General features: G+C 48.4%; 4 protein-coding genes across 4 annotated transcripts; all 4 read right to left on the bottom strand.

Annotated features, from left to right (window-relative positions):
* Positions 1-893: 893 nt before the first annotated feature.
* On the bottom strand, positions 894-4,474 carry PENARI_c017G01777 (ankyrin repeat domain-containing protein; the record flags this gene model as incomplete). Its single annotated transcript, XM_022634254.1, has 3 exons — positions 894-2,623; positions 2,675-4,106; positions 4,172-4,474. 3 exons carry the CDS (start codon positions 4,472-4,474, stop codon positions 894-896), a joined length of 3,465 nt encoding a protein of 1,154 aa, XP_022485921.1.
* Positions 4,475-5,252: 778 nt separating this feature from the next.
* On the bottom strand, positions 5,253-8,186 carry PENARI_c017G08759 (putative MFS monosaccharide transporter; the record flags this gene model as incomplete). Its single annotated transcript, XM_022634389.1, has 4 exons — positions 5,253-7,225; positions 7,283-7,751; positions 7,801-7,932; positions 8,043-8,186. The coding sequence occupies 4 exons, from the start codon at positions 8,184-8,186 to the stop codon at positions 5,253-5,255; spliced, it is 2,718 nt and encodes a 905-aa protein (XP_022485827.1).
* Positions 8,187-10,564: 2,378 nt separating this feature from the next.
* On the bottom strand, positions 10,565-11,122 carry PENARI_c017G06277 (uncharacterized protein; the record flags this gene model as incomplete). Its single annotated transcript, XM_022634339.1, has 4 exons — positions 10,565-10,585; positions 10,645-10,710; positions 10,778-10,901; positions 11,091-11,122. 4 exons carry the CDS (start codon positions 11,120-11,122, stop codon positions 10,565-10,567), a joined length of 243 nt encoding a protein of 80 aa, XP_022485698.1.
* A 626-nt stretch (positions 11,123-11,748) lies between these two features.
* PENARI_c017G07217 (uncharacterized protein) lies at positions 11,749-13,429 on the bottom strand (the record flags this gene model as incomplete). The annotated part of the gene is made up of 4 exons (XM_022634361.1): positions 11,749-12,300; positions 12,365-12,560; positions 12,616-12,769; positions 12,823-13,429. The coding sequence occupies 4 exons, from the start codon at positions 13,427-13,429 to the stop codon at positions 11,749-11,751; spliced, it is 1,509 nt and encodes a 502-aa protein (XP_022485859.1).
* Positions 13,430-14,288: the final 859 nt, after the last annotated feature.

Genomic DNA, 14,288 nt, shown 5'->3' on the forward strand with positions numbered 1-14,288 from the left:
CTGCACCAATATTGAGGTCCTGCAGAACAACCTAATCCAAATTGGGAAATAGTAACTTGTAGTTTATCCAAGTTCCGGTTATAAAGCTTCGTGTAGAGACCACCAATTGACCGCTACACTTGTACAATAGACTACTCAAATCCCGAACACCCCCACGCCAGAGCCGAGAAACGCCAACGCGTCATAGCAATCTCGCAACCGATCCGTGGACCACACACCTAAGGTCCCAGTCGAAATCTCGGGTCGAGCTCCATCGGTTCCAAATCCCACACCTGTTCGAGATTCAGGGTACCGTAAGTTTGGTCCGGAAGGGAAGCGCGGCCCTAAGTTGGGTAGAGTAATGTTTTAGAGCGGATTGCCTTGAAACCGTGGGTTCAACGGTCCGGACTGACGCGCTGGAGTTCTGGTTCGTGCGTTTGTGGGATATATGTGGGATATGTGAAACATCGATCGGATATTGGTTCCGCGCTTAAAAGGGTGAAGAATTGGATCTGAAACTATCTAAAACTGAACCGGGGATAGACGGATGGTTTGATTGTGGCTTTTGTGGCTTTTATCTTGATGTTTGTCTGTTGATGCTGTATATTACAAGTTAATTGCTGCTGATATGCATGTATATGTAGAGGGCCCGACAAGATCTGGTTTGCTACAAGGGGATATAAACGCTTCGATAAATTAAATAGCCGAAAGGAAAAGCCAGGAAGCAGATTCATAACTCAAAACTGGGAATAGAAAATGGAATTCGGAATCGGCATTCGGCTTAGGAGTCAGCCTTCGCAGCGAACAGCCAATAGTACCTCTCCTATCCATTCTTAAAATCTAGGAAGCAGACGCTGAAAGTAAAAAGCAACTGCCTAAACAGGCCTGATCCGAAGGGTCTCGTGTGTCCTTGATCAAGTAACCAACCTAGCCGTGCTTTGGAATGAAACCTTGCGAGTTTCGGCTGACTGGACAAGCGTGAGAAAGGTCTTCCTCTTAGACCGAGCCTGTGAGCCGAAAACCAAAGCTCCTTGGGCAAGGGAAGAGTAATTGCCATTTTGAACAGAACCATTCACCGCGACTTGTCGGCTTTTGATCTCTTGCAGCGTCTCTTCTAGGAAACCAGGTCGGTCCCAGCAGGAATCTTTCTCTTCATGTTCGCAGACCTGGAAGGGTGTACCCGCAAGATACCAGGAGTGATCGTTCGATAATTGACATGAAGAACCATGAGCATTGCTTCCGTGCTTTTGAGCGAGGAGCTCCATGCTTTGTATAGATGCTGCCATTAAATCGCACCCTTCGAGTAGGCTGTTGCAGGGTGAGGATAACCAGGGTGAGCGCTTTCCGATGATTGCATCGCCCAGATCGGAGCAGAAGAGGCATTTAATATTATTGAGCAGGGATACCCAGGCCAGGCCCTCCTTTTCAAGTGAGCTTTTCTTTAGTTCACTACTTGGCGAATCAATCACAATGTCTGCAAATTCGTATCCGAAAATCGTGGATACCGTGAGCGGATGCATGTTCGATGCCTTGGGAGGTTGGAGTGTTGTCTTTGAGAGATTCACTGAAAATCCCATGATAAGATCGCGGACAGTTAATTCATTCACCTCTGATTCCTCATTCACCTTTGATCTCTCAACGACAAGTGCTCCATTATCACGTAAAATCTCCAACGAGGCAGAAGCAGTGCCAGATGTATCTGGTGCAGCAAAAGGCGGGAATTTATCTCTGAATTCTTTGTTTATCGTTTTACAATACGCCAGCAACATGTGATGGAGCACAGAAATTAGTGAGACCAGCCAGGCTCTTTTGGTCTTTATATCATAAAGGACAATTGGCTGTTGAGAGCTACTCGACAGGCATTTGAGGTAGTTTCGAGAGGGGCTAAACCGGATGGTGTTGACTGATCGATCAAGTCTTAAGTTCACCTGAACTCCCAGATTCAATGGAGAAGCGGTTTGTGCCAGGAGTTGGAGGTTTGCTCCATTCCAATGCCAGGTAGTTAGTTTGGCTTTTGCACCAGACCATGCCACATTCGGTTCTAGGCGATCGGTGCCTAAGAGGACTTCTGCTTCCGAACACCAGCCCAGTATTGCTGGCGCGGATAACAAATCTTCGAGTGTGGATACTCTTAGCCACTCCTTCTGTGTTGCTTGGAGGTTAGACCCTTGAAGTTGGAAATCGTCCGTGGCGGTTTCCAAGTGCCACATAATCCTTCCATCGGTGTTCTGCTTGATAGGTACAAGTGCAGTCGAGTAGCCCATGAGAACGATGCCATCATTGACAATGATAGGATACTCGACAGCTGCGAGTTTAAGTAGCTGCTTAAAATCCAGCTCGAGCCCTTCACATGGTTGAAGTTGCGGCTCAACAGATGACTGTAATGCAATCACGGCTGAGTCAAAAAGAGGATACCAACATTCAGCAGATGAAGCGAACGATGTGAATGGGGCCAACTTGTTTAGTGGTATGGGACGCCCGTCATTAAGGTCATCGCTGAGGGTGGAAACGGATATCTTATGTTCAGCTGTCTGCCGAAATGTGAGGCAAATCCATTCCAAGGCATCTCGTGCCTCGATGGTCCCTGTAGTAACCCACAAGCAGATCTTGGATTTATGGGTCTCAAGTTTAATAGTGCCGTCAACTAAATTTATCGATTAATATCAAGAGAAAGGGTAGTGGCCCTGTTACTCACAATAAAGACCGTTAAATGCTCGGAGGGCTCTCACGATTCCTTGCAGTATATTCGTTCCTATATCTCCAAAAGAGTTCTCGAGAAAGTCACGACAAGACGCCAGTCTGACTGTATTCTTATTTCTCGTCAGAGTCCCTTTGTGTGATAGATATGATTCGATGTCACTTGAAGAATTCAAAGTAAGGGGAAGCTCCCAATCGAACTTGAATTCGTGAGCTTCGCCATAGCCTGCTCGAACCATTGGGTCTGGTATGCGGAGTAGCCCGATGTAGAATTGATGCAGTGGTCCAACATCTGCCCCTGTGGCAAGCAGGATTTGGACAACCTTTTCTTCCTCTGTGTCCCGTGTAGAACCTACAGGAAGAGCATTGATCACTCTTTGCAGCGCTGCAGTAAGCGCGGTGCCAAAGCTTCCGTGCGTAAGCTTCATATCAACATCAGCTCCTGCCCCAAGGAGGGCGTTCACAGCCTTTACAGAAGTAGCAGTAGCCAAAGCACTACCGTAGGGTCCATGATGCAATTTCATATTGACATCGGCGCCGGCTTTGATCAGGGTTTCGATGACTCGGGGGGACGGGTTTGACCGAGAAGCAGCAGCAGCAAGAGCACTGCCGTGTGCGCCATCTTTAACTTGCATATTGATATTGGCACCTGCTTTAGAAAGGGCTTTGATATTCATGGCAGAGGTTAACTCATCAGGAGCAGCAGCGGCAGCAACAAGGGCACTGCCAAATTCGCCAAACGACAGTTGCATGTTAACATCCGCGCCAGCCTCCAGAATAGCATCGAGGCTTTTAGGAAACTGTGATCCGGAAGCAGCAGCAAGGGCACTGCCGTATGTGCCTTGATACAGCTCCATGTTAACATCAGCACCAGCATCGAGAAGAGCTTGGATGTTATGAAGGGAAGGCACAGCAGCGCACAGAGGACTGCCATGCGATCCAGTTTTCAATCGCATGTTCACATCGGCGTTTGCTTGTATCAAAAGCCGAACATTTTTGTTTGAACCTTCCCTAGCGGCCGCAGCAAGGGGACTTCCATATTCGCCCTGCGCCAAGTACATGTTAACAGAAGCGCCAGCCCTAAGAAGAGATTTGACATTTTCGGGATGATGTGACGCTGCCGCTGCACACAGGGCACTGCCGTAGTTCCCGGTCATCAGTTGCATGTCCACATCTGCGCCTGCTCGTAACAAATGCCGAATGGTTTCGACTGAGCCTGCCCCCGCAGCCGCAGCGAGAACACTGCCATAGACTGGATGGGGTGGTGTAGCATTTGGGTTGCGCAATTCATCCAGAAGAGTACGTATTCGCGGTTTTCCTTTCCCCTCGACGATTGCAATTATGAGATCATGGCCAGGATCAAGTTCACTAGACGGAGTAGGCGGTTCCTGTGAGAATTGTTCCTGTAAAATTGCGTCTGTGGGAATGCCCTAGAATATGAGTCAACGCAGTGCCCTATAACATCTCACAACCCGTCCACAGGTATTGCATCTACCTCATCTTCCCGCATCAAGTTAGATCCGGGCTGTTCTTCCTTCTTGCCGAACGGCTTCCACCGTCGAAGAGCCCTGAAAAGCGAGGCCGGTTTGTCATCCTGGGAGACATTTGCCCTTGACTTGAAGAGTGGGTTGCGCTTTCGGAGTCTATTTCTGTTGCCCTGGCGGGACGAAGATCCGTCAATGTATTCAGATCCGTCAAGGTATTCAGATCCCTCAAAGTTCGCGTATTCGTCCTCCAGCAGATAGTTTCCTACCCGGCCCCCGAAGTTCGAAAATGGCGACTCATCACTCCCAGCCATGGTGTATTGAAGGTGAGAATGTGAAGGAAATCACATATCGGGAGGTTGCGCCTCTGGAGATAATAAACATGATGAAATGCGAGGTCATCCGCCTGAGCCTCAGCCTCAGCCTCACTTTGGCGCAGCAGCCCAGGTTAAATTGACAGATACGAGATTGTTGCGGAAGTGGAAAAAGATGCCTGGCTGAACTGCAGGTGTGATTGGTGATATCATGGTCTTGGCAAATTCGGGTGAATAGTACGTGTAAGACGAGTCATGTTTAGCGATATCACTTGAGACCTACCAAGTTACAGCCGATGGGGGGCGAGTTTAGGAAATGGAAGTAGGAAGTGGAAAGAAGGTTAAGAAATATGGATGTTTGATAGATGGCAATTACGCATCCATGCCTTGGAAAGAACCAACCAGCCCCCAACCGAGTTTAACAGACTGAGTAGGGACTCGAAGGGACTTCTAGTTCGCAAGGGTCAGGGTTGTCTTCAAAGAAAATCTCAGATCTCATTAGGCAATAAAGACAAGAGTATAAACCCAAAAAAAATAGTCCGTAGGGAGTTTTGATCCCACAACACCATCGCTAAAGTAATGCAAAAGGAGTACGACACAGCCACCAAAATTAAGTACAGAGAACATAAAAAAACAAGGGTTTTGTTTCAGTCCTAGAGAAAAGCAGGTGAAGGGGGTATCTCAGGGTAGATTATCGCGGGTTCTTAAAAGCGAAAAGACGTTAAAAGCGTACAAGGAGGAAGGGAAGGCCGATGTTAGCGAAAGGTATTATCAGAGTTCATGAATCATTGCTTCGGGTCGAGGGTCTTTGATTGGTATCTGAGATCCTCGATGTCGAATTGGAACTCGAGTTGGATTTTGTGCCGTGAAGGTCGTTTGCGAGAGAGTTTCGGTGGATTTCCTCGGGGAGAGGGAGATCAGGTAGGTGATCGGGATCCGAGACCAGGCTGCGAGGACGGGAAAACACGCCACCTAGAGAAGGATTCTCTTTCTCACGGGGCATTGAGCCGGGATGGGCGCGTGGTCGGCGACGATGGCGGCGGAGGTACTCGTTCGGGACGGGATCGACTTGTTTCTTCACCGCAGGTACGAAGTTGAGGTAGATGGGGAAGATGGCACCGGCGGCGAAAAGTGCCACGAGGACACAGAAAGAATAGGCTTCGCCATTGTTTAGATAGGCTGCGTAGTTTGCGAAAGGGAAGAAGGTTCCGCCGCTGATTGCCATGGTTAACATCATAGCGGCTGTTTTTGTGTGCTGGGCCGTGCCGCGCAATGAGATGGCAAATATGATGCTGAATGTACCGCTTTCGAAGAGGTAGACTAGCATTGCCATGACGATTGCAGCTGAGCCGTTTAACTTCATGCAGAGGACGGCGCAGACGATCATGCCGATATAGCTGACCATGAGAATCCAGCGTGGTTTAAGGAACCACTGCGCAAAGGCAGCGAGGAAGCGACCGACGGCAAAGACGCTGTGCCCGATTGTGAGGAAGTCGAAAGGAGTTAGAGAAGAATTTGGGTGTTCTGCTTCGACGAAGCGTCCAAATGTTGTTGAAAATACTTCTTGTCCAGCCACGTAGAAGAATTGGGACCAGATGCCCAGGCCCAATGTTAGCCAAACGACTGGGACCCCGACTACCTTGGCCATGTTGTCTTCTCGGCGTCTGTTTGCCAATTCTTTCAGGTCTTCATCCGTGGCTTCGGGGACCGGCAGATAGCAGAATGCCACTGCTAACAGCACGTCGAATAGGGCGATGCCGAGATAAGCCCATTGTACATCGACTAAAGATGCAACATCTTGGACGTTTTTGAAGAGAACTCTTTTGGCCAAAAGGGGTGATAAGACACTTCCAATGGCTTGAACACCTTGTGAAATATTAAGTCGGATCTCTGAATTTTCAAGCGGCCCACACAGTGCAATGAACGGATTCGCCGCTGTTTCCAAGACCGCCAGGCCAAACCCGACTATAAAATTCGACGTAATGAACGCAGGCGTTGATGTGAGAACAGCCGATGGCCAAAAGACAAGTGTTCCACAGGCATAGATGCACAGGCCGGTCATGAAAGTGGACTTGAATCCCCAGGTTCTCAATACAGGCCCACCAACCAAGAGAGGACCAAGTAAGTATCCACCAAAATAGACACCGTGAAGTCCCAATGACGACCATGGTCCCAAGTGCACGATAGTCTGGAATTGAGTATTCAGGATATCAAGTAATCCATATGCAAAGCCCCAAAGGAAGAATAGGAGTGTAGTCAAGGCAATCGGAGCAATTGACTCTCGAGTATTCAGCTTGAGCATACTTTCGGGATTCTTCATGTTGACAAAGTCAAAGAATGTGATATCAGGCGGGTACGATGTGCTAGTGTTGGTATTTGCTTCTGTGTCTAGCGTCGCTGCTGTTTCAGGATGACCCAAGAAGTCCAATATGTCCATTGGTTCATTGGAGTTGCGAGAGCTGTGCCGACGCGCAAAGACGCTATCCTTGCGAGTTGCTTTAACTTCGCTCCCAGTTGGGGAAGACGATGGCAGTCCTAGACCCCCTGGTGCTGCAGCAGGCGATGGCACTGCAAGGGGTGTTTCTCCGTTTGCATAACGTCCGTTTTGCGTGCCATTAGAGGTATCATTGGTGTCTTTGATCAACTTCGGCACAAGACGAGTCACAAGAGGCTTGAGGCTCGGGACGCAACCGCAAATTATCGAGACGTTGACTTCAACAACTGACCACATGAAGGAGAGTGACGCGTACCCTAAAGCCCGTTAGCTCAAATTCGCACGTGTTAAATTGGGAGAAATTGAAGTCGTACAGCTGAAGTCCACCCCTCCATAATTCTGAATATGAATAGATTTGACTTGAAGCGAGCGAGAAATGGCAGCTTGTTGGAGAAAAGCAATTCGAATAACATCGACCACGGCCACGAAGAAGCCAAAGGAAAAAGTGATGACCAAAATGATTTTTTGTTTGAAGGGAAGGCGCATTTGCGTCAGAAGCGGCATCGGAAGGAAGAGAATGGCGAGATCGGTGATAATATTTACCGGGGAGGAAGAGAGGTACAGGGTGACAATGTCGGTGCAATGCGCGTTGGGCGGGACGTCGGAAAGAAACACGGCGTTGAGAGGAGTACATTGGAACACATTGATAAATGTCAATGCGAGGCCCGCTGCGTTCACGACGCCCAGGGTGACAAAGTTCGCCCATCGAAAGACTTTCTGGTTTCGTGTCAAGGTCAGGTAGAAGACAAGGATCGAGGTCTTGACGGCCATTAACGCCGGGTTCTGGGAAGTTGTTAGGGAGGCAGTGGAACAAGGGACCATTGGTACTCACGTAGAGAACGGTAAACGCATAGTTGGCCTTGTTAAAAGCTAGTTCATCCTCCGGTCTGATCTGAGTCGAATGGAGGCCGAGACCTTTCTGCACGGAGAAGAAGAGCGAAAAAGAAAAGCCAAAATCGATAATCTGCAGGCGCATTAGCCTCTGAGCCAACCTTGCTAGGCCCCCTGTCCTCTAGTCCATTGTGACTCCGTCCCCGGGATCATGCAGGAACTGGGCCGAAGAATCCCACATACCCATGCGACCAACATCAACCAGTCGTGTAACCCAATTTTCCTGACCACGAATATGCGCGAAATGAACCGGAGCGCGATGAAGATACTGGCGAGGATGAAGAAGGTGATTGAGACGCCCAGTGTCGCCGGGCGACGACCCTCCATGACTCCGGTGTGTCCGCGCGGACTAAGTAGCGAGCCCAGGCGGGCGTGCTCAGTTCTACTGTGTGGTTTCAATCGCAGGAGGCGGATTAAAAGGAGTCGGCGAATTCATATCGCCAGCGAGGAGTGGTGAGTGAGCCCGGGGGAAATGGGAGGTGAAGAAGACTGAGTTCTGGAGAAGTGGAGAAGGCAAAATTTAGTTTGAGGATCCGGCCGTTTTACCCCGGCTTTGGCCTTTCTCGCGCCAATTGTCGTGTCTCACTAGAATGTCATTGTACAGCTTGCTACTATCGTATTGCCAGTCCAACTGCAATTCAGATTTATATATGTACTCGATTTGCTCTGCCACATCTTGGCGTTCCCTTGCCGCTTTTTGCTCACTGAGTAAATTTGAGCACGTCCCTGAGTACCGTTGACTTGATCGCCGATCTTTACATAATCAAAATCGTGGCTCTCCGGGCATTACCTAATCATCACCTGAGCGCACTGATCCGCTTACTAATCGCCATCTAAGTACCTTGATTCGCTCACAGAGCATAACTTGAGCGTAGGCATAAGCGGCCTAAGTAAGCTATATCAATAAAATGCAACACACTAGTCTATCACGTGCAACGTGCAACCCTTTTTTAGATCGCCTCTATCGTCCTATTAAAAAGGATAGGCGTCGTCAATGTGACCGTTCGTTCTAGACCTATCGATCGGTCTCCTACTTCTGGCTTTGCTCCTATAGATATTTCGTTTATTAGCCCCACGATGCCCTATTCGGGCTTTGGACCTCTGCTAGGGAGATAGCGAGTGGACGGCATTACTTAAAGATCTACAATCTTGCTATGTAACAATGCTAACTGAAGTAATCAATGTTTAGTATGCGACGAAGATAAATTAGTTCGTTAATTGTCACGGAGTCTCTAGGAAGCATGCATTGATTCTCGCAACCACAGAGGATCGACAATGTATAGGTGTCGACACGTTAGCGTTGACTCTCCGTAACGCTGCCCTTCATGTTAAATAGCCTCTTCTAGGTGAACCCGGAAGTTCTTTAAGAATCAGTCTCTATACTCCTGTAATACATCTTCACCTTATCTAGTTGTCAAGCTCTGACCTGCAAAAACTAGTACCCTTTTTACTTTACATATACGCAGCGGAAGTCTAAACATATATAAAAATAAGTTTTTTATTTGGATAAATTAGCAGTGTTATAAACGCTGAGAGATCTTTTTATATAAGATTGGGTTTTCCTAGGGCCCTAATAGGTACCTAGCATTAGGTCTTAGATTGGGTTAGGTTTTAGGTCCAGACTTTGGACTCAAATTGTAGCGATGACAGGGTGGGAATAGTTTCAGCTACGGCCTAGGGAGCTCATACGGTATCGCCGGCGAGCATTCCTAGTTCGACTGCCTTATGAAGCGTCAGAGAGACTCTGTAAATAGCGGGTACAATACAAATTATAAAGAATTCGACGTAAACTAGCCAGCTGGCGGTTGCATAGGTCAATTCCTTCATTTCTGCATTTTTCGAAAACAGCATCGGTTTCCTATTTGGGACTAGTGTAATGCTAGGAGCATGGTCGGTGGTAGAGTACGAAAGTGACTTGATACTTTGTTAGGGGGCTACATAGTAAATGGGATTACCTCAAGTTTGCGCTGGAAGCATGCTCGGTGGACTTTAAGTAAACTGGCGGAAAAAAAGTGACGCCTGACAAATCAGGAAGGAAGTTGTGTTAGCATCCGAAGGGTTATATCGGTATGAATCCTTTATCTAAATTAACTACATTTAGGTATTGTGGTTCTAAATTGCAAGCGGCCACACTGATCTTCCCCCCACGTTAGCCCATTGAAACGTTGTGCATTAAGCCGCCAACCCTAGTTGATATCACCGAGGCGTCTAACCCACCTCTTTTGTAGCAACCGGCGTATATCGCTTTGAATTTACTGCACCACTCGGGCATTCTGTTTTACAGCGGTGGAATTTGGTGTAGGATAAACACTCTGATCTTCATTTTCATCTTAACCCGCCGCATTGAAAAGGGATTACTTTTAAAGATTTCAGTCTGCCGTCAAGTTTGGGATTACGGTTGGTAAGGGCTGGGGAGCGAACACAATTTGGTCAGACAAAAATATATATAAGCAGTTCTGGCTATCAGAATGTCAACCAAGATAACGCAAATTGATCTGAAACCCCAATTTCGAATGTCGTTACAGTGAAACTTCGTTAAAGAAAGATGATGCTTATATCCTGATTCTTAGGCATAACTTTGGGGGGCGGATCAACGCCTTGCGTTTTCAGCCAGCAGTGGTTGTCCGCAAAATCAAGAGCATGACAATCGGTGTCTTGAACACAGCTGTCGAAGCATTCTTGATAAGAAGACACGCCAAACTCTCTCAGAGTGGGGGTAGCGACATCTAAAAATGTAGTTAATATGAAGCCATGCCATTGTTTTGTTGGGAATTTCGAGACTTACGAATGCCACAGAACTGCTTAAATGCCCGGCCATTGCATTGAAAGATTTTTGCATGGGCAGAGGGACCTAAGGAATACTATTAGCATCACCTGACTTGTGGGATACTCGAGAACAAATCTCAGCGCCGCCTTACACTGTGGATTACACTCAACAGGAGCTTCAGGCTCTGGCTCTGGCTCTTCGCAACAGCAGCCACGCCCGAGCCCGCCTCGAGAGCCTGAGCCTTGGCCAAAGCGAGCACCAGCGACCCCAGACCCCTGCCCTGTCAGTCCCTGAGCCTGTGTCGAGGGGAATTCGGCCAGGAACTGAGCACCGCACACAAGAAGTAGATTTAAAAATCTCACCATTGGGAGGAAGAGAAAGGATACGGACAATGGAAGAGGGGGACTTATTGTGATCTCGCACTCTTAAATACAAGCCTGAGCGAAGAAAATTGGAAATATTACGGCTTAATCAACTTCGAGGTGACAGCGGCCATCTCCGTGCCTGTGAGCTAGCATAACTATTGATTTGATGCATATGCCGTGTCACCGATGCCTGCAGCAGGACGCATGTATGATACTCTCGTGTAAATTTATCCCCGCGCCTAGGTAGTACACGTATCCCTGTTCTACACAGGCCCCCTTGTTAGACTGCAGGTCAATGTCACCACGCAGTGATGAAGCGAGGCCTTGTTAGCCGAGTAAAAATGGAAGTTAAATCCGTTTGTAATGGGTATTCAGAAGGGTCCGCCTATTGTATTATCTTTCCAAATATCAGTGCGATATTCCATCAAGTGAGCGATTGTCTCATAATTTTAGTTGATGTTGAAATTTAGGCCTGATGTGGGAAAAGCTCAATTTATAGTGGAGAGAAACCTGGGACATTTTGAGAAGAGGTGTTCATTTTTGTTGCATCTCAATTGACTAGGGTGCGAGGTGCAACAATGGCGAGCAAGCACATTCTGTAGATAAAGATATTGGAATGACAAGACAAATGAGATAACGACCAAAAGATGGCATTGCACGCTCAGCAGAGCTTGTCACAAAGACAAATAGTAAAAGTTAGTTAGGACAAGATAACAATTGCTGATGGCAACACAGTATGGAGGATCTTAACCAAAAATCACTTCCAGAGGGGCACGAAGGCGGCAGTACAGTCGGCGTGGTTCGAGATTGCGGACCCTACAGGCTTCAAAATACATCCGCCGTTCTTCAACCAATTCGCCCCAGCATAATTATTAGCCTCCAACACATAGAGCTGCATACATTCCTCGTGAGTCTTGGCCTCCGGTTTGTATACTGATGTTGTTGCTGTGCCTGTGTAACATTGGTTGCATTTTACCCGGAATGGGTGGTTGGCAACATGAACAAGCTGGTTATCAACACACTGATTCGTGTTGGGCTTTGGCTGCTGCTGTGTGCCACATTTTTGCTTGCCGCAGCCCTCGCACGCCCCAGAACAGCCGACGGAGTGGGCACTAGCAAATCGACTAGCTTCGAGAGTTGGAGGGCTGTCATTGTTGCTCAAATAGCACACTTGTTTGCTTTGGTCAAAGTCAACACTGCTGCAAGAAGGAGAAGCTGCGCAGTGGTCCATGCAATCCTCCAGGGTTGAGACTTTCTCGACGTTAAGGTACGGGGTGCCGTGACGCATTCCACAGCTCATGTAGAAGGTCTAAATTCATTGTCAGCAGGGAACATGGAACATCACCTAAGGGGCTTCGGGAGTATCATCTTACTTCGCCGTATGGGCTCACATAGATCTGGCCATTAGCTTCTGGACAGGTGGTAGCGCACCGGCGAGTTGTCATACTGGGCTGCTTGGTGACCGGGGGGGAAGTCGGGAAGGCATAGAGCTGGCTTCCATGAGAGGTCTGAGAGAAAGAACCAAAGTCAAGGAGGTTGCAATAAAGGGTGGAAGGCTCGAAAGAGACACTGGAAAATGTTAGTAAAACAGTGCACCTAAAGGGTGTGCCATGGGCCAACTCACGTTTCGCAGTTCGCGATCTCAGAGCACTTGTTGAGACATTCCTTCATGCTAGAAACTTGCGGTGTACCGACGGACAGCGCATTGGAAGAGCTTTGGGTGCAGCACTGCAGGTAATACCAGCTGCCATCAAGTGTCTCGTAGATACTTCCATCACCTATATTGTATTAGAAACTAAGAGGTATTTGATGATGGCAAAGAGTCACTTACTCGCAGGACAGGATATGCTAGTGGTGATTGGTGGCGATTGGTTGTATGCCTTCGGTGGGTTAGGACAGGTCCAGGACCCAGGGCTAGTATTACCACCACTGCCAGGGTGGATACCACCGCCGCTGCCAGGTTGGATACCACCGCCGCTGCCAGGCTGAATACCACCACCACTGCCAGGTTGGATGGCACCACCACTGCCAGGCTGGATACCACCGCCACTGCCAGGTTGGATGCCACCACCACTGCCAGGCTGGATGCCACCGCCGCTGCCAGGCTGGATACCACCACCACTGCCAGGTTGTATGGCACCACCACTGCCAGGCTGGATACCACTGCCAGGCTGGATACCACTGCCAGGCTGGATACCACCACCACTGCCAGGCTGGATGGCACCGCCGCTGCCAGGCTGGATACCACCGCCGCTGCCAGGTTGGATGGCACCGCCGCTGCCAGGCTGGATACCACCACCACTGCCAGGCTGGATGGCACCGCCGCTGCCAGGTTGGATGCCACTACCACTGCTAGGCCTAGGACCGGGCTTGATCTGTGCGTTTGTAAGCCCAAGGAGGGCCACCCCAATCAGATACAAAGTGTTGTCAGGCCTCATTGTCTGTAATTTAATAAAAACCGAGTAAACTCCAAAGAAGATAGAGATATAACTAGGTGGGAGGTAGGAGGGGAATACTTATAGAATAGGCCGATTGTGGAAGGGATAACAATCATATGCCGAGTCGATGTGGCCCTCTTTAGTGAACAAATATTCTGTATTACCGAGTACGACGAAACTAAACCCTCAATTCAATAGTTTCTAGTGTTGGAGTAGCCTAGCCTCGCTTTCATGCAAGATAGGATTGGGTTTCTTGTGAAACCTCGCAATAGACCATGCACAAGAACTGTGGTTAGACCTCACCAAATTGCTTTTTTGGGTACACATGGGTTTACCCACGGCCCGCCAAGGACCCATGAGCTTGCATATTACAGAACTACCATCGTAATACAGCCCATACCACATAGGAAGTCGTGCAAGATCGCATATATTGCTGTCATTTAATTTCTTGGCGGGTTTGGGCCCGGGGGCGAAAACCGACCCGCGACTTTGGCGAGGTCTAACTGTGGTATTCCGTGTACGATCTAGACCACTACTCAGCTAGTCCACTACTCAGCTAGCCTAGTATTCAGCTAGCCCTCGTACAAGATAATGCGGGAGTGGACAGATTGAGACAAAGATTGCGGGGATGAATGTACGTAATACGGGGTATCATATGCATGAGGCATATATTTCTGCTCCCGGCGTAACTAATGGAAAATTTGCATGCAAGACAGCACAGATTCACATGATTTATTAAGAAGCAATGTGATTGAGTGCATTGTATATCTGGACTGGGAGATGAAAACATATAAGGGGGTAGAAGACCTGGGTAGTATCGTATCCCCGTATCTAGTCCCAGATCTTGAAGTATAAAGAG

This window comes from Penicillium arizonense (assembly GCF_001773325.1).
Source record: "Penicillium arizonense strain CBS 141311 chromosome Unknown PENARI_contig017, whole genome shotgun sequence".
NCBI lineage: Eukaryota > Fungi > Ascomycota > Eurotiomycetes > Eurotiales > Aspergillaceae > Penicillium > Penicillium arizonense.